Raw genomic sequence first — 20,538 nt, 5'->3', positions numbered from 1 at the left:
CCTGAGACACTTCTGATCACGTCAGTCAACTGTCACGTGCGCATATGAAGCACATGCTGCTCGTCTGGTAGGAGGGGTTTAGTACGGAGAAAACGAAACCGAACTCAAGTCCTGGAGATGAGACTCAACAGGCTTTTTTCCTACTGCAGCTTTAATTCATGCACACTATGCTAACTGCTTGGCCACCTAACTTGATAATTGTCAGCTACTCAGCCGAGGTTTTATCTTAGTTCAAAGTGCCCTTAATGATTTAACGTACATGACCCTGTCCCAGCTTGTTTAGTGTGTGTTACACATGAGTGTATATTTAAAAAAATTTCAACAGGAAATATCTTTGCACTGTATTCACCTGAATATAGGTCAGAGTTTTTGCAAATAATTGCATTATGTTTTTATTTGTGTTTTAGTCCCAATTTATTTGGAATTGGGGTTGTAAATTACTGAGAGTGTGATGATCATTTCTACATTAAGAACTTAATCGCTCATTTTCTGTGGTCAAAATGTCCCTGTGATTGAGGCCCAAATCTAATACCATAGATGCTAAGAAGCTACAGAGACAGAAGTGGAAACACCCCGGCTCACAAGAGAAAGACTAAGGCGAGGAAAGTGTGCACACATTTTGCACTTGGGTCCTAATGTTTGCCAGTCATGTCTAGACACGGCCAGCTCACTGTGGTCGGTAGTTGCACACTGTTCCCTTGAGCCGCACTTGTCACAATACCAACACCACCCAGCTTGGCTCTGTAGAATCAACATCCACCTAAAATGGATACAAGTGGGAACACCATAGAACCACTGTATTGTTAACTGTTGACACATCTGTATAACTATTGTCAGCTCTTAAATGTTAGATGGCAAATGATTGTATTAAGGCAATAATATATAACTGAGTGTAAATGTATATTAACATAAATCAGATGCTGCACTGTCTGAATGAATGTTAGGTTTTATCGTGTTTCTTTTACGTAGATTTGTGCCTTTAAACCGTGATAAGCCTTCAGTTGTCTGATGTGTTCCTACTGTATGGACTCTGAGTTTGGTGTTGCCAATTTCTACTGGATATTTTATTTTTTGTGCAGCACAGTGCCACTGAACATAGCCTGTTGTACTTCACTGTCTCTATGTTAGTATGTGTTCCACGTATTCACAATGTAGATCTTTCTTTGTGAACAAATTATTTAGTATGGATCTCTCTGTATGGGGCCTTTTCAATTGTTTGATATGCACTTTTAGAAAGCTGCTGATCTGAAAATAGCGTCCAAAGATGGTATGACAATAATCCTATTTTCACAGTGACATCAAGCTTAACTGGACTTTGTAGTGCTCTCACATTTGTAAAAACTTCTTTGCAGCCATGATTTGTCATTGAAATAAAAGATTAACATGTAAGTGATAATTACTGTATTCTGAAGGATGTCTCTGTAAAGCAGTGTGTCTCTTTGAGACATGATTGCCTTGAACATTATTATTATTATTATGGAGTCATAGGAGTGCCTTAAAAAACTAGAAATCAGTAAACAAAAGAAAAGAAACAGACATAAAGAGGATTGAATACAGTTATTTTTTGTGGCACTCCTACGCCTCCATATAATAACTTCAATCAAACCAGTAAACAAATTCTTGCTGAAATGCATTTATTTGAAAATTGTAAGAGAAACTATATATCTATTTTGGTTTGTCTGACTTTGTAGAGTCAAAAATAACACAATAAATTAAGACAATATCATAGTTACACAAAAAAGTCTTCCTACAGCACAAAAAATAAACACAGTCACAGTTACAAAAGTTGTCATTGTCTGCAGGGGTGAAAAAACAGGCCTGTGTTCAAAGGCACGTATGTTTGGAGACATTCACCATCTAAACAAGATTTTAATACTTTAATTACGCTAATGCACCTTGTAGAGATTATGTCTGTCGTGCAAATTACACTTTTGGAACAGCAGACAAGAACAGAAATTAAAACAAAAGTTAAATGGCATTTCACACATTCAAAGGCAGTGACCGACATCCACTGGATCACTTATTACAGTAAAATATCTTTTACCTGCTTTTAGGCCAGTGGTTCTCAACCTGTGTCGTCAGATGGTTGAAGAGAATAAGCCATTTTTTCTAGCCATCAACTACTATGGAGTGAGGGTTTTTCATAGAAAAAGTATTCCAGTTCAAAACACTTGGATCAACACAAGGCTGGACAAGAAATGGACACTATGTTTGAAGGCGGGTCACCTGAAAGTCCGACAGCAGCACCATCAACTGAGAAACACAAGGTGCCGCCATTTAAAATAGAACCACGAGCTTCATCCAAACTTTGAAAATATCAGCCTGACTTTATACAATATGGATTTTTAGTTAAGGTCACAAACACCAACCTGATTATTCTGGGGTTTTGCAACTGTAAAAGGTTGAGAACCACTGACTTAGGCAAGGCAGCTTTTTGATGAAATGTCCTCTCTTGTATCATCTGTGTGCACAGAAACTCTTCAGACTGATGTTCTGTCTGTGAAAATAATTCATTTAATGTGGAGCACTGATCAGGATACTTTTCCAACAGGGTCTGTATAAGGCCGTACTTTTATGAGAGTCCAGGCTCCACAAGTTCAAGTCCTTCGATCAGCAACATCCCAGCCTCATCTAAACTTGAGGTAGGCTGGTATAGAGTAGTTGAAGAGCAGGAAGTCCATTCGATAGAGGTTGTACAGCTTCTTCTGGTAGAAAGGGCTGATGTTTTGAAAGAACTGGGCCGCCATGTCTCCTGTAGTCCTGGTGCTCTTGGACGAGGTGGGGAAGCTGACCTGGTCCTCCACCCCGGCAAGCTGTAGCACGTAGCGGGAGTCCTGCTCCAGCGTCTCGTATTTACCCACCACGTCGTAGTGGATGAGGCAGGGGTGGCACAGCGAGTGCACCCGCTCCCAGTGCTCGTTGAAGGGCTCTTCCCGCTGGGTGGCCGGGTCCACAAGGTAATACACAAACTCCTCGAAGGAGACGTCGTTTCCTCTCTCCAGAGCCTCCGGCTGTGGGTCCAGTCTGTGCCGCCGTACTATCTTTGTGCCGTATCGTTTATGAAAAGCTGTGTTGTAGCTCCGTGTGAATTTGTTGCGATAGGCAGACACCAGCCGCTCAAAGGGTTCTCGCACGAAGACGAACTTCAGGTAGGAACGCAGGCGCTGGTTGATCTCAGAGGTGGAGTACTCCGACAGAGTTCGGAGGTTTCCTGGGACGTGGGCCTCGTTGGCAGGGATCGCTAGTGGGTCGCGGAGGGACCCCGCCATGCCTGTCAGAACCATGAGCACCCGCTTCCAGTTGGTGCAGGCCACTTTGGGCACATAGCAGTACAGCAAGCCATGCTGGTCGTCCACGATGACGTGCTTCAGGTCCTCGGGGATGAGGACTCTGCGTTTGCGGGTGTAGGAGCGGCAGGCTTCTTCTAGCACCTCCCGTCGGCCCTGATGGATTGCCTGAACTGGAGATTCAACCTACAAGGAAAAGAGAGAAGAATTAAACTTGAGGAATTATTTATCAGTTAGAAAACCCGAAGCTATCACTAGTCTACTTTTAAAAGATAATTCCAGTTTTCAATTCCATTAGTTGTGGCCATGATTCACAGGGTTACATTATGTACAAGAAAGATAAAGCAAAAAACACCAGCAGTCAGCAGTGATCAGACATGTTTTGAACAAACCCCTAAGTTAGCCAAATGTATCTGTAAACTGTATTCACAGGAAAGAGTCAATGGAGAAAATGGTGAAATCAGCTGGAGCGGTTAGTGCAGGGCGTCAAGGCCACTGTGGCCACAGGGCATATCATTTTTTGAGGGGCATAAGGCCAAACTGAGGGCACTGAGGCCATGGCCTTCATGGCGTCCATGAAATCCCTGCCCTGGCTCTACATCTCTGCTATTATATGGCTATTTCAAACAGATGTAGTGTGGCGTAATTGTTCTATATGGCCAGAATTTTTGAATATTAACAGTTGTATTGGCTGTAAAACAAAAAGTCTAGCGTAACCCCTGGTGTGCAGACTGTTTTCCATTGCATTGCAGGTCTAGCACAGATGAGGAGTGGGCTACAGTGCTCTGCTCACTTGTGTTCTGACTGACTGACTTCCAAATATACAGTAGTACTCCCTAAGACCTGTAAACAGACTTGATGTGTAAAATCAGTGGAATTCCCCTTTAGGAGGCCATACTGAGAAAAACAAACCAGAATGTATAACATAAATTAGTCGGTCTTGGCTTCACGAAGGCGCAGGATATCTACTCCACTTGGCTAAGTTCTCTGAGTGTGAGAAAGTACAGTATATTTACAGATAGGTCTCCTCTGGAGGTCTGAATCATGGTCAGTTTCTTGCCATCTGCATACTGCCTTAATAAAAATTACGGGTCAGCCAGTTCAGGCTGGCCTCCTCGTGGCACAAACGTCTTATTTACTTCTTTCATTTACTCAGCCTGGCTCACCAATGCAGCGGTCGGAGCCGCGACTCTCTCGGTTTGACTCGGAGCCTGACACTATGTGTGGCTCTCTGTGCTTACTGGCAGACACTGGAACGTCGAGGATACGCCGGATTGGCCAGAGACTGTCGAGCCAACACTGACTCTTCTCTCAGCACAAGTTTGTGTACTTTGCAACACTGTCTTTCCGTCTTAGACTTAGACCCTTCATGTGAGCCATGTGCCTGATTTAGTAGCATTTCCTGAGGATATTTATACAGCCACCAGGATGCACAACAAGACAAACATGCCAGTCAAAGAAAATACAAAAATCCTCTTAAGTGTGTTGGTAAATATACATATCAAAAAGTTGCACGTACTATATTTAAGCCAGGATTCACAAGGTAATCAAATCCATCCTGTTCCACTTTTCACCAAACCAAAGGTGACATAATCCATTCAAAATCCCTTGAAAGCAGTGTAGAGACAGGAGAAAAAAAACTCAGGGAAACAGTTTTGCCCTATCATTTCAATTTGGCAGTTTACTGGATTAGTTAAACATATCACGCAATTTGCATGTGTAATTTGTGAGGAAGGATTTATTTGCTTTTCAGGGATTTTTCAGGGCTGTCTGCTCTCTTTAGTTCAGCAATTTTCCAGCAGTTTTCAGCTGCATTAATCAATACTTGAACCAAATGACTGTGTAATACGAAAGGGAGATTTGTAGTGAATTTCAACCCAACTCTGCCGTTCCCCTTAGCACTATACAGTGGATTTTAGCAACTGTCAGCTCATTGTTTTAGCTTTACAGCCCAAAACTTTTCTGTTTTGGTTCTTTCTCACTCTTCTTATCAACACCGTTTTCAGGTGCAGCAGGTAACTATAATAAATTCACTGTACACTACCTGTCCAGCACCAAACAGCATACAGACACAGTTAGTGACTAGCCAGTGAACACAGTGGAGCATTTAACAGCTTAAAAATAAGATATTTCCCTTGTGAGTTGAAGATTACAGCCAACAAGGCAAGTGAATATTAGACTTGATTTCCTCAGAAGGCCTGAAACACGACTTCAAATGAATGCTAATGTTGCTTCCTGTCAGCTGAATGTGTAAATAGGCAGTTTGCTAAAATAAGGTCAGGTAAGTGTGGTATTTACAGCTTGTTCCACTGACTTGAAGTAACCAAGAAATAACAGAAAAAATGGAATGGTATTAAGAGTTTTTATGAAAGTATGTATATTTTCTCTTAATGTCTGACTGTATACGTTCTTCTGACTTTAGGTCAGATGATTTGGGCTGCAGATATCACTTACAGAGTGAAATGTTTTATTTGAAACAAAGCTGGAGGATTCAGATGAAAAACCATTGATGACTAGTCAAAAGATTAAGACAATGCTGAAAAACTGCTGCATGAGTAAGTTCAAAAACCAGGAAATGAAATGGCATATTTGCAGCTCCACTTCCCTCATCTCAAAGTTAATGGTGTTTTTGTCCTGGTTTTGGTTGGATGCCTGAAATAAGGTCTGTGGTTAATAAAAGTTTGACATAAAATTTGTCACTAAATACCCAACTCGTGAATTATTAAACTGAGCATACACTGTACATTTTAAATATGTTGTTTGTTAATTCCAACTCTCAGTGTACAAGTAAATCATCCCCAATGTAAAGCCAGAGTTCACGACTTATGTGCTCACACTGTACGGTTCAATCGTCAAGCTACAACCTGAGTGTCACACCGGACACGTAAAATACAAAATAAAACACCCTGTCAGACTATTCTGGTTATTGGCAACTGTCAGTAAAGATTTGCTCTGAGGCAGGTAGATTGTTAGCTAGCAATAATGCTAATAAGACAGACAAGTGTTGCCTTGATCGTCTGTGCCCTCCTGTGTGCTGAAACTTATTAAAAAAAATGGTGCCAGCATATATGGACTCACCAGTGGGTAGGGACACATGGACAGAATGGCTTGTACATTTAGCAGGTAAGCTAGCTACATTTTACAGTTCATACTTTCCTTCCCCATGAGGCGTCATGTTGCCATGACACTTTCAAATGCTGTTTGCCACTTCACAGGTGAAGTGAGACCTGACCTTGACTTGTGGCTCAATGACAACAGCTATGACCGTTCAGAAGCAGTCGATCGTCCTCGCTCTACTCTGTACAGCACCACAAACGACAACCAATGAAGCTGCTGAAGTTCAGTCTGACTCTAAACTCAGTCATGCGGCTAAAAAATTGGGTCAGTAACAGGCTAAAATTGTAGCTGTGTATGTCAAGCGTTAAAAAACATAGTTGCTGGACCTCATATGTTGTTGGGGTCATTAAATGTCATCACGCCGAACACTAGTCACTTAGTGTTGGTGACACTGAAGTCATGCCTGTTAGCTTTTTAATTCTGGTGACTGCTTTTATGCTCCAAAATCATAAAACTGATGTTCGTTTGTGAAGATCATCTTGTTGAACAAAACATGTCAGTATCATAAATGTTTGTTCACAACAGAGATTATTTACTGCACCTGTACAAAGGAAAAATCCCATTTGTTTTTTCTGGAGGGAACCAAGGTGATGCTGTACTTCCTGGTTACAAAAATATGTAATCCCTGCAGCACTCGCTCTACTCAGTGCTGGATGCTAGTCTGCAGGCTATTACTTTCTTGTTCTGTCACTTTGTCTTTTACTTAATTAGGCCTACCTGCTGCACATCAGAAAAACACAAGGATAAGACAGAAGCATTCACATACAGTGTTATTTACATATGTAAATAAATAAAACAATCTTGTATTAATCTGCCTCACTGCCCGTCTCCATCCTGACAGTTCAGCAGCTTCCTCCCATTGGGGAAATGATTAAGTGGAAAGGAACAAAGAAAATATCACAAGCAATTAAAAGTAAATGATGTCTGTTCTGTTTTCTGGCAAGTGCACCTTCCTCCTCCTCACAGGGAGATTTAACAGGAAACAGCTGCTGCAGAGCTGCTTTTACTGCACTGTGTCTCCAAGAACAGCTCAGACACATGGATGAATATCTGACAATATGGATGAATTTATGGAGAGATAAAGGGGCTGTTTAGAGCCCCACCCAGGGGTGTTCATTAGAGAAAAAATACCCTTTTATTTCTTTAATTTCAAAAAGCAAACATCTTAATAAACTTAACCACAACAGTCATTTTGCACGGACAAGCTATTTTTCTAAAAGGCTTGTTGAGTTATTTGTGTGTTGAATGCGAAATGTGATTTTGTTCCAAAACACAGCGGGGGCCGAAAAGAGAAGGTTCAAGTCAGAATATGTCAGCAGCCAGTGATTCAGTGATGCCATTGTTGTTGTTATTAAAGTGAGAAATGCAGAAATGGGATGATAGATTCGGGGTGGAGAACCTCCAGACAACAATGGAAATAAGGGCTGGATGTGGTCAGATCACTGTGTAATTATGAGCTCCAAACGCATTTGTACTTCTCACTCATCTCTTGAGTGTTCAGTCATCCACTGGCTGAAACTGGGTGAACTAAACAAATAAATAAAAAATACTCTCGTTTATTTATTGCATTTTCCAGACTAATGTCTAGCTTCTGCAGAGGACAGCTGTCCATCATCAACACTCAGACGCAAGTTACTACTATGCTTCATCCAACAAACAATCAGAAGCTACAAACTGATCTAACAGATTACTGGCTTGCTTTTTCTTTTTTAAAGAAAAATATTCACTGGTTGCATAAGGTTTGTTACTACAATTAAAAAGATAAGATGAAATTATAGCTGCTTGGCAGGACCGAGCGGACACCGGGCATTTTAAGGAAAAGGGAGGAAGAGGGAGGAAAAAATGAAGACAAATGAGAAATACATGAGGGTCTGTCAGCAGAACTGCCCACTGCATGATTATTTTAAAACTTATTCAGTTAAAAATGTCTTTGAAATCATGTGTCGCCAATCCACACAACACGATGTCTGAGCAGGCAGCAGCGTGTTTTGGGGCTGATAGTGGATGATAGTCTGAGCCCCCGCAGTCGACTGAGACTCTTCCAGTCCACTTTCCTCTGTCAGTCAGAGAATCAAACAGACAGAAGCTTACAGAGGTTCACATTTCAATGAGGAATCAAAAAGACATGTTTATATAAGCTGGTCCACTTATTAAAAAAAATATCCTAGACCATATGCACCATCAGTTAACTGGTGAGAGAGGGTGAAGGATGAAAGGAGTAATGTGACAGCAGGACATGCTGTGAACTTGAACCATTAAACTGAGTCTCAAAATCACCACAAACCACAAAACTGACTGTGATAGAAGCAAAGAAGAGTGACAGAAACACAGAGCAGGTGGACCTGCAGAGCAGACAGAGCAGGGAAGCTGAGAAACCTTAAATGTCCTTTCACTAACTTAAGATAACTTAGGAAATCAACATGGTTGTATGTAGTGAAGACTGGACAAATTTAATAAAAGCTATTAAGTGTATTTTTTATCTCTACATTCACATGTGTGGTTCCAGTGAATAATTTCCAGTGAGAAACACGCTGTCTTCACTCAGAGATTATTTTTACAGAGGAGGACAGAGGACTGATAGCTGAACATCATGACATCACAGTAAAATGAATGTGAAAGTGAATTCTTGAGGTATGGCCAAAGATATTTTGTTATGCCACAGTAACCTTGACATCCACCAAATTCTAATCAGTTTTATTTTTGAGTCCAAATGGAAGCTGAGGCCAAATTTGAAGGCATTTTTGAGACATCACGCTCACAAGAATGGGACAGACAGACACCGTGAAAACATTAGGAGGAGGAGGAGGAGGAGGAGGAGACCAGGTCTGACAAAAATCCAACAGCTGTGGTGGTAAATGATAGTAAAATGTTTACCATCTTTGTTTAGCATGTTAGCATGCTAAGAAATATTGACCTCATGGTGGCAACAGATGAAAAGTGAAATGAAGCGTAAAAGATTGAAAAAAATGGGCAATGTTATTACACTTCATCCTGAGGAGAACATAAAAGTCTGTACCAAATTTCAAAATTTCAGGGTAATTCATCCAATATCTGTTGAAATATTCCAGTCTGGACCAAAGTGATGGACCGATCTACTGATCGACACTGCAATCCCTAGAACTATACTGCGACCATGAATAAACTGTGAGAGCATTAGCATCCCTCACATAGCCTATACAAACTTACACTGTATGTTTCAGTGATGTACAACACTGAGGTCAAGTGTTAATTCATTCCTTGCGTACCTACAGTAAATAAACAAACGTTCATGTTAAGTTTCTTTATGATACAGCGTGATACTGTATGTAATCTATACAAGTCAAATGCCTCCATAGACATAATTCTTCTCTTGCTCTCAATATACAGCTCTAAATTTACTGGGTTTTACTTGTCTGCAGTCTGACAGTGTCTGTACAAACCAATAAATCCTCCACAATAAACGTCACTAGTGTAATTCAACAAAGATGGCTGACCTTTTTTTTCTGCAAGATAAAACAACATCAAAGCAGCTGCATGCGACATGAAAAATATCACAATGATCAAGACATCACAGAGATCAGGGGAGAGTGTGTTGTGTATCAGGTACTTTCAGAGCAGGAGATACTTTTCTTATGGTTCAGCCTTATATAATGTAGTTTATAAGGTCTGCTGTTAGACAGGTGGATTTAACTGGACTGGATTTAAGATGCTGACAGCTGAAAGTCAAGCATTTATTCCTCTTGCAGTACATACGTCTGCTTACACCTACTCAGGTTCATACATGGACACTGAGCGTATCCCACACACAGTGACCTGGACAGACATTTTAAAGACCATGTGGCTCCATTCAAAAACGAGACTATGGGCCCCATTTAGACGATTTATAGCACATGGTCTAAAGTACATGGCGTAAGCACATTTAGGACATGTCCAGCTCCACTTTTGCTAGTCATTTAGGTGCAAAATGAGGCATAAGGCACAAAGGGGTTGTATTCAGTCTCTTACCTAATCATCATTGTGTTTTGTGCATAACATGAATTAAACCAGTGTCATCTCCTATTCTCTTTTAGAACTATTTGCGTTCAAATGGTGCATTCAGCAAGATGAGCAGTGAACTGTCTTCTGCTGTGGAAAAGGATCAGTTTGTGCACAAAGTTAAAGTGTGCAAGCAGATCATCTACAGGAGCAGCAGGAATCCATTATGGCTCCCTGAGATGAAGCAGGGAGGAGGCGGTGTGTCCTCATCTTCTGGCATCACCAGCATAATGCCAAAAGCAGTAAAAATGATGTCAGGAGATGGTGACCCTCTACCTCGGCCGTCTCCTAATCCTCTGTCCCAGCAACAACTCCATTTGACAGCAAATGTGTAATATTTAACTGAGGCGGAGGAGCGCTGCTGCGCATCCATGTCTATAACATGCAGAGTGTGTATGTGTTATGAACCCGTCTATGTCTGCACATCTTACTGGATGGTTTTCATTCAGAAAATTCATCTCCTCGTCTCCTTCACTCGCTTTCTCTCCTCATGTCTTAGCTTCTCCCGACAGGGATGTGAGAGAGAGAGATGCAAGTAAGTGATACAGGAACAGAGGAGACAAAGCTGCCAAATGAGAAATCCTCAGTTCTTTAGCGTGAGTCTGAAGCGACGACAGTTATCGATGACAAGCTGCACAGCTGGATCAGCTGTCAAACTGACTGAATGTCAACAGAAACACTTATTTAAGAACAATTCCAACACCTGCCAGTATTTATTTAGATCTGTAAACTGTTAAACAGGGCTGATTATTAGTAGTATTCTTACTGATCAGTGTTATTTGTTTACTCAAGCTATTCATTTACTCGCATTAATGTTATCTGCTCAATAATACACCACACACCTGTGTAAGAATGTGTGTGTCAATTTTTTGGAATATAAGAATAAACTGTGACTGTCTGATGCTACAACTCTGCCATTAAATTATCCAATTACAAAGTTAGATTTATCACGTACAAGGCTATTATATCGCATCTCACCATGTATCTGCATTTTATTATATTATCTTTAAATCCCTATACGTGACACTACAAAGTGCGTACGTGAGCGTTCCCTGATTAATCCATTAAAAAGTGTGTGACAGTGATAAGCTCCGCCTCCCTCTGTTTCTCCTTGTTTGTGTCTGCTCTGTTAACTTTCTTCATCAGGACGTTTTATTAAGTTGCCCATAAACATAAGTTCCCTTTTTGATTTTTTCACCCGCAATTATGTTTTTACAACAGCTGCTGAGCTGTGAGGAGATGGTTCATTGTTAATGATTGAGTGTATGTGCCTGTGTGTTTCTGTGCAAACCAGAGTTTGACTGTCACACAGACCGCAGCAGCAGAGCGAACCGGTGAGGGAGGGGGAGAGCGTGGCGGAACGAGTAGAGATGGTCTGCCAGGCGTAGTTAATCGATCGCGGATGGTGTTGCTCTCTTGATGAATAAAAAAATAAAAAGGCTAAAAGGGTCACCAAATCTAACTGGGCGGCTGTTCATTTACCTGGGCGGCCCACCCAAGTAAAATCTATGAGTGGGGAAAAACTGATGGATGTGGGTACATAAATTTAAAATAACACAAACCCACTTGTGGTGATGAAAAGTCAGGGGATCCCCAAAGTCATTAGAATATAGATGTTGAGATATTTCAATGTGTGAAAACTGAGCCTGATGGTGGAATTAGGGGAAATCAGTAGGCTTCATCCTCTGGGGATAATCAATATCTGCACAAAAATTCACAGCAATCCATCCAGTAGTTGTTGTGATGTTTCAGCTGCTGTTGTCTGCAGCTTTAAAACAGTTTTATAAGATTCCTCCTAAGCAGCTCTTCCTCTCCGTCTCTTTAAAGAGCATCGTCACTGTGAACGCAGAGCAACGCCCAAAGCCTCAAAGCCACGTTCATGTCTGCTTATCACACTCAGCAGTTGGCTTATCACATGGTGAAACAACCATGATCTGCAAGAAATCTGATGCAACGTGAAAAATGTTTCCATAGCATGCAGCATGTGTGTTGCACTTCCCTGAGAAATGATGTAAATACTGAAAATGTCTCCAAATTATAAAAGTCCAGTTCACCCACATTATACATATTAGTACCTAACCTGGCAGATTTAATTTTTTTCCTGCTTTCTCAGCTGAGGTTCTGGCGTATCTGTCAACCTCGGTAAAATGGAGGGTAATGGAATTTCTGTTAATGAATGTATTGAAAAATTGTTTAACAATGAACTGGCTGCCAATCCACAGAGCTCCCCGGGAACAGATTTTATTGGTCTGAACTAAATTCTCCCCCAAAAACAGTCCTTATGCAAACAGTTCATAGACATGATGTCATCAGTCATTAAACAGGATGGTGGTGGGCTTTCTCACAATAACATTTACCAGAGTAACAGCGGCAATAATACATCTAATAATTAAAGTATTTTTCATTTATTGGGTCCACAAGGACAAAGGAAAATTGGGTGCAGAAGTATGCACTCACAGTTTTTAACACTTTTGGTATGGATCCTACACACGGTTTTATTAATGAGGCCCCAGGACTGAGATTTAAAGCCAGAACACTCCTGCTGTGAAAGGAAGATATTCTCATCAGGCAGAAAAAAAAACTCCTCAGACACAGCAGCAAATTAACACTAACTGTAACTAGTGATGTACTCACACTGACAGCACATAGCTGTGTAATTGTTCGTCAGCTGACAGCAAAAAGAAAAAGTTTCCATTTGTTTCAGTTTTACCACAGATGTTAGTCTTGCTGCCACAGTCTTGTGAGTTCATCACACTGTAGACATGTTTGGCCTTGAATATACAGTGGGATGTTATGGACTTAAGTATATTTACAGAATTTTTAAACATTCAAACTGATCTAACAAGTTGTATGATGCAGACGGTACGCACGAGGTAAGCTGGGAAACCACATCCTCTATAAACTCAAAATGTGTACCACTGTCAGATGACCAAAGTACACACATTCTTTACTCAAGCAGAAGTACAGACACTTGTGTAAAGAAAAATAAAAAGACTGGTAAAAGTAGAAGTACTGATTTAACTTCTTCACTCAAGTTAAAGTGAAAAGGTACAGGCTACGAAATGTACTCAAAAATTAAAAAGTCGCCCTCTAAAGGACATTTCTACCAGCTGTTTCTGTGCAAAACTAACTGAACCTCACCTTTTCTCTGTGGTCGACTTTCATTTTCTGTCTATTTTACCTTGTTACATCTTTTCGTCCTTTATCATCATGTTACAGCTTGTTAGGTCATTTTTCGTATGTTATGTCATTTTCATCTTTGTTTTGTTTGTCTTTTTATCTTGTTACTTATCATTACAGCTTTTATGTCTTGTTACATGGTTTTTCATCTTGTGCCTTTTTTGTGTTGTTGCATCATTTTTATTTTGCATGTCTTTTTTGTCTTCTTTATCTTGTGTCTTTTTTGCCTTGCTATATCTTATTACTTTTGTTAAATCTTGTTACATCATCTTTCGTCTTGCTACATCTTTTTCATCCTGTTAAGTATTGTTACATGTTTTACATTTTGTTTCCGTCTTGTCATGTTATTTGTCTTGCTAAGTTGTTTTCATCTTTTTTGTCTTGTTACATCATTTTTGTCTGATTCTGTCTTTTTTGTCTTCTTATGATGTTTTGTCTTGTTACTTCTTTTTTTTATCTTGTTGGGTAAACTCTGTCTTGTTACGTCTGTCGTGACTGATATGCATTTATGGATACATCAAGGAGTCATCTATTCTATGTGTTCTTGTTGCATCCATTTAGATTGAAATCAGTCTTGAAGTTGAAAAGGCGGCACGGAATCAAAACTACAGATAGTTGTGTTAGAATGTAGGGAGTAAAAGTAAAAAGTTGTCAGAAAATAAAGTAAAAAATCATGTTAAGTGCAGAAACCTGAAAACTCTACCTAAGTACAGTAACAAAATATTTGTACTTAGTTACTTCCTACCTCTGACTTGTTTAACATACATTTGTGTAAATAAATAGTAGCATGTATCTTTTTTGACACACTGTTCAGCGGGTATCACATCACTTCCTAACCCGTGCCAATGATAAACTACTAGCGTGAAACCGTACTAACATTTACATTGAAGAGTTACTGACATCAAGCCAAAGCTGCCTTGGTTTCTCTCTGCCGTTGCCTGTTAATCTGTTGTTGTTGTTGTTGTTGTTGTGTTATGCTGTCATCACTACTGCACTGCATTATGGGATATTTAGGCTAGTGTTAGTGCCCAGTGCTTGCATATTTTCCTCAGAAACAGCATGCACCTCACACTCTATTGATTTCATACTAAGGTTTCGGACAGAACAAAAAAAAATCTCACCTACTGTTGACGTGTACTGAATAGCATGATAGTACAATATTTTGGACGCAGCCACAGTTGACCATGATTACAGTATAGAGAACAGACAAAAACACATAAACGTCTCACTTTGCAGAAACAAAGTTGCCTTTGAGAGGAGGTCTCTCTCTCTTTCTCTCTCTCTCTCTCTCTGTGTGTGTGTGTGTGTGTGTGTGTGTGTGTGTGTGTGTGTGTGTGTGTGTGTTATGAGCTGAACTAGGATAACCTTTGACCTTTGTGGTCTTTGTATCAGTTCACTTCTACAAAGAAGGGTTACATTAGGTTTCACAGCAGTTAGCATGATGATTCTGAAATAGCATTTTATATTTGATATATGATCTGAAAAAGGTTTCAAAGCATTTATTTGTCTGTCATCAGTATCTCATTGTTTTAGTTTACTGTTTATCACAAAAGTAAAGTATGTTTTACTTTATGAAAGATGGTGATATTTTTGATCCAAGTGAGCTCATCTGGAGGGCCAACACCTGTACTGACAGTTTGTTATGATTGAAGTTTTGCCTGTTTACTCTGTATTATTTCAATATGAGTGTTTGCACTAATGAAACACATCTGGCATCTAACATCTGGTATAGTTTGAGGAAACAGTATAACTGACATGCTGACATCATTAATGTAATATCCAAAATGATGGAGATTCTGTGCTCTTAACATGTGCAGCATGCAAACAGGAGAAATTTCATACATTTTATGCTAACGTTACTTCCTTATATGATAACACTACTTTCTTTTAAGCTAACCCTACTTTCATTACTGCTAACATCACTTTCTTTTATGCTTACACTACTTTCTTTCCTTTTACACAAGATTACTTGTGTGACACACCCAATCCATTTTTTATTAACTGTGTTGTATTTGTGTATAGTCTCTATTAGCATTATCATTGGTACTAGCTGCTGTCTCTCACTGGAATACCATGTATCATGGCTAGTTAGCTTGAGCTGACAGGTTAAAACAGTCATGTCGTAGAAAGTTTTGAAAATGCGAGTGCTGCATCCAGATTTACCTTTACTAGGTAGTGCAATATTTTGACGGGTTTCTAGCTAGTTGCTTGATTTCTATACAGAAAATGTCCATAATTGAGCTAGCAGGACACTGTGAAAAAGTGTTTTCTACCCTCCTGATGCACGCACAACCTGGATTGTCTGTAAAAAGGGAACACTGTCTATTGTTGAAACATATTTGAGCTCAAAATTCAAATTTATTCTTATGGCTCCAGCTTCCTTCAGCAGTAGCATGTTGCATATTATGTTAATAATTTAACCTACACAGTTTCAGTATTACAAGGGCCTTTATTATCGTTCACTAATTGCTTCTTCTCCTGTCAATACTGAGAGAAAGACCTGTTTCTTAAATAATAAATGTAAAACCTTATTTAAAATTCAAATTAAAACAGATTCCTACACAGTTCTTGTGGGCCTTCCCACGCAGTGTCCTTACATCAGACATCAGTGCCGACACACAAGGAATCGGGATCATAAATTGTCCATCCATCATTACCTTCAGCAATAGATTTTGTATTTGAAAACATGTACTTATATATTTCCAGAATGCATAAGTAAGCCTGAATAAATACTTATAGGTACATATTTAATGTTTGCAAAAAGAGTTTAAGCTAGGCCCTACTGAGGAGTCACACCACAGACAGTTTGCAGCAAAGTTAGGGGGTCGTGGTTAGAGAGGACTGACCTGGTCACCATCGTAAAGCGTCTGCAGAGGACTCCTCCTTGACTTGTGCCCACTGCTTCTTTCGCCGACTGACTCCGAGGCTGAGGAAACACAACACATCTGTCATGACGACTGATTGAAAGAGCTTCCAAATCACAGCTGTGTTAAGTCAAAGCAACAAGACTAGTCTAAATTCAACAACAATAAAAGGTTAACAAACACTAACACACTAATGATTTGAGGTATATCCTCAAGCACAAACCAGCTCTTTGACTAAGAATACAAAATACTCTAAATGAAACTTTTGGATTTAAAGAAAAAGACAGTTCTTAACAAGTCCATCTTTAAAATAAATATATGAAGACATTCATTTTGCCATGTTTCAGCAAAAATATGACTGGGTCATAATGAGCATATGGACAGTGGAGAAGCTGGTTAAGCCACTTTTTTTCAAGTGGTGCTGACCTAGTGACGCTCCACTTCTCTGGGCCTAGTGATGCTCCTGCACTAGGGGTTGCATACTAATTTTGCATCCAATCAAATGCTTTCTCACTTTTCATGACGCCGGAGCATAGTGTTTGTGGTTGGAGGATGAGGGAAGGGCCTCACTGACCACTATACATATGGAAAACTTTATAACTTTATTCACTGATCTGGATGAAACTGGATCATATTTATGAATAAAATATTTTCTGTTTTCCCTCTGATGTCCATCTGCCTCTCGCCTTCAACTCTGTGTGATCGATTTTCCTGATAGACAGACAGCTCTACTTGTTGCTAAAATAGCTAACTGGCTAACTGCTGCTAACTGTAGCTGTTGTTAGCAGGCAATGGATCCAGGCTACAGCCTCCCAATGAACATGACCGGAACGGGACCTAACACAGCCTCCAAGACCAACAGGGAATACAGTACTGAGGTGATTGACGGAGTTTTACTGCTGCCAACTGTAATGCCATCATTAGCTGAATCCACTAGATGCATGGCTAACTAGCAAAAGACACTACAGTTAGTAGCACTTAGCTAGTAACTACCATAGGAGAAAGTAAAATCAGTTCAGTCCCGTTCCAGCCATGCTCACTGGGAGGCTGACTCAGGATCATGGCAAGAAAACCACCTTGGTACTGTATTCCCTGTCATCAAACTGGCCTCTGTCGGTCTAGGGATGGGGCTGGGGTGTGCCTGGAACAAGAGGTGGAGGTGGTCTAGGCCAAGCAACACCCATTGGCTCTGCAGTAAGCAGCCTCTCTACTTTTGCCGCTGTAAATGTAGGTCATGATCAGAGTCCAAGTGACAAGAGTCCAAACTGGCCACAGCCTTTGTTCTCTGTGAAGGAGAAAACCTTTCTGTGTCCACCTATCAAAGATAGATACTGTGTGGTGCACCACTTTAAACAGTCGGAGAGATTTGATTTAAACAAGCAGAAACAGTAACACCAAGAATTAAAAATGCTGTGTGGGAACAGTAATGTTCGTTATATTGGTTTGTTGCTGCCAAGTTATATCTACACCAGTGCTCTTATAATGGTAGATTAAAAAAGGCTTTGGCAGTCCAGAACATACAAATTTCTATATTTAAAAAAGGGACTTTTGTCAGACTGAAAAGCACAAAGAGAAGCCAAAGGACCCAGATAAGGCCTGGATATGTTGAGTAGCACTGCTGGATACAAGCTTGAGCTCTTGTTCGCAGGGATGAGCTTTCATCCCAGCATCAGATTACACAGCTTCACAGGATCAGAGCCACAGTGCACAGTTTCACTACATGAACATTTCATTTGGGCAAACGTCTCTAATAAAGAGGCCTTTAAGAGGCGACATGACCCTGCAGCTTTGTAATTAAATGCAGGTTCATAACTGACTACTGGAAAGTAAAAAACTTAATAGTAATATTTTTTGTGGTTTCCTACCACTGTCACACATCAGAACAGAAGAGACGTTTGTGTATAATTTTATATCAAAGCAACAATAAATGCGTATTCTGAGTTTATCACACCACAGAAACATGTTATTAGTGTCCCAGCCAAATTTGAATGATTGAAAAATTTCTAAATCGCTCTGCTGTCTCAGGGTCAAACAACACTACGACTTGGAAACGACCTGAAACATGGACACTCCATTTAGCAGCCTTATTGGACACGTCTGGACATTTTTGAGCCACCAGAGCCAGAGGACGGTGACAGGATGGTACTTTTTTATTTGGTGTCGGGTTGTTGGAAGTACTGGGCTAATTTGGACTACGAGAGTCACTGAAGGTATGTTCATAACTGACCACTGGGAGGCCATGTTGTTCCCATGTCTGTCTGTGCAGCTTTTATAGTGTTGGGGGACCATGGCTCCAACACGTCAGCGAGCCATATTTCAGTAGAGCTCAAAAAAATCCTGAACACAGAAATTTAACAGTCTTACTCCAGAATTCAGTACTACATAGTTCTCAGTGTTTTCACATTTACAATATAGTGTTTAGTAGAAAAACTCCCTTTACCCTTCCTTCACAGAGACTTTAAAGGAACCATATATTGGGAAATACAATTTGCTTTCTTACCGAGAATTTAAGATGATTGATAACATTCTCATTTTTGTCTGTCAAATATGAGGCTACAGCCAGGAGATGGTTAGCTTAGCTTAAAGACTGCAAGTTAGGGGGAAACAGCAATCCTGGCTCTGTAACAAAAACCTACCTTCCAACCTGTAAAGCTAACCAATTACCCATTATGTCTTCTCTGTTTAATCTGTACAAAATTTGTGGCTTTAAAGGGAGTGACAGACGATTTCTTGGCTGAGAGAAACAGAGAGAAGTCAGCGTGACCACAGATAATGACATTGTTTCACCAGATAGCTATTTTTCACAAGCCACACATATTCCAACAATTCTGACAATAAATTTGTATTTTTTTAGACAGATAAATAAGGAGAAAATGTCTAAAAGACTTGCAACACTCTCACAAGATTTGACTATATGCTCTTGCAATATCTTGCAAAACAGATATGGTCTACACTAGCATTAAATTTCTACTGTATCTAGTGTTCCATATCTGCTTTCATTGATCCACATGACATTTACAACACTTTCAACACGTCTAACCCCGACAACACTAACGCATACAATTATACAATAATACAATTTCAGACCATTGGCGCAGCTTGTAACGCATCATCTTGTTACATAGAGCATCTTTGGCTAAGCTAACCATTTCCTGGCTGTAGCTTCATATTTAGCAAACAGATATGAGAGGTGAAAGTAATGATTTATATTGGAACTTCCTCTGCAAGAAAGCAAATAAGGGAATTTCCCAAGCTTTTGAAGTATTCCTTTGAGTTGCATTCTTTTTATGAAACACACGCCTGAGATCTTTGTGAGACAGTGAGGGTTATTACTTCTATTGCTTCCGATATTTTCTCATTCTCCTTGCTGCAGTTACTTTTGGAGCTTACATGAGCACATGGGGCACATCAACATTGACAGGTCTTGGGCTCACTGATAAGCAGTCTTTCAAACACTACCAAGACACTGAACATCTCAACTCCTCATCCTTCGAGGCATCACACTGCGGGTTTGCCAGCCACATCATGCAGCCTTGTGGATACAGCTGGTTTTCAAATGTAGATATGTGATCATTATATGTTAATTCTTGTCTTTTTCAAAATAGGCCTTAGCTTAAAGTTCGATCTTTGGGGAAATCTGTTTGTTTTCCTGCTGACAGTTAGGTGAGAGATACTGTATCTCTCATGTATCTCCAAACTGTCTGTCACACATGCAGCTAGAGCCAGCAGATAGTTGGCTTAGCTTAGCTAAAAGAATAGAAACAGGAGGAAACCATTACCCTGGCTCTGTCCAAACGTAACACAACTGTCTACCAGCACCTTAAGTATTTAAAAAACTTGAATGTTTTGTTTTGGTTTCCAGGCTTTATGCTAAGCTAAGCTAACCAGCTGCTGTCTGTACTGTTGCTTTATATTGAACGGACAGACATGGGATTGGTATTTTAGTGGTATCTTGTCATCTAAAACATTAAACTATGTCTTTAACACAGTCTATCTTCATATTCAAATTTGCTTTGTCAGGGAGCAACCTTTGCAAATTGACAGGAGGCCATGGGACAGTTAATAAAACAGCATTG

At 40.1% G+C, this 20,538-nt stretch overlaps 1 protein-coding gene across 1 annotated transcript in view; it reads right to left on the bottom strand.

Moving 5' to 3' along the window:
* Nucleotides 1–2,120: 2,120 nt before the first annotated feature.
* LOC146331142 (carbohydrate sulfotransferase 11-like) overlaps nucleotides 2,121–20,538 on the bottom strand; it is a 32,450-nt gene continuing 14,032 nt past the window's right edge. The window contains exons 2-3 of the mRNA XM_084727361.1: nucleotides 16,445–16,524; nucleotides 2,121–3,473 (exon numbers count right to left, since the gene is read on the bottom strand). Coding sequence (XP_084583487.1) covers nucleotides 2,628–3,473; nucleotides 16,445–16,524 — 926 coding nt within the window. The 3' untranslated portion in view covers nucleotides 2,121–2,627. The remainder of the gene's footprint in view (nucleotides 3,474–16,444; nucleotides 16,525–20,538) is intronic.

The sequence above is a fragment of the Lutjanus erythropterus genome, chromosome 2, assembly GCF_056507025.1.
Source record: "Lutjanus erythropterus isolate fLutEry1 chromosome 2, fLutEry1.hap2, whole genome shotgun sequence".
Taxonomy (NCBI): domain Eukaryota; kingdom Metazoa; phylum Chordata; class Actinopteri; order Lutjaniformes; family Lutjanidae; genus Lutjanus; species Lutjanus erythropterus.
This window is presented reverse-complemented; position numbering and strand designations above follow the sequence as displayed.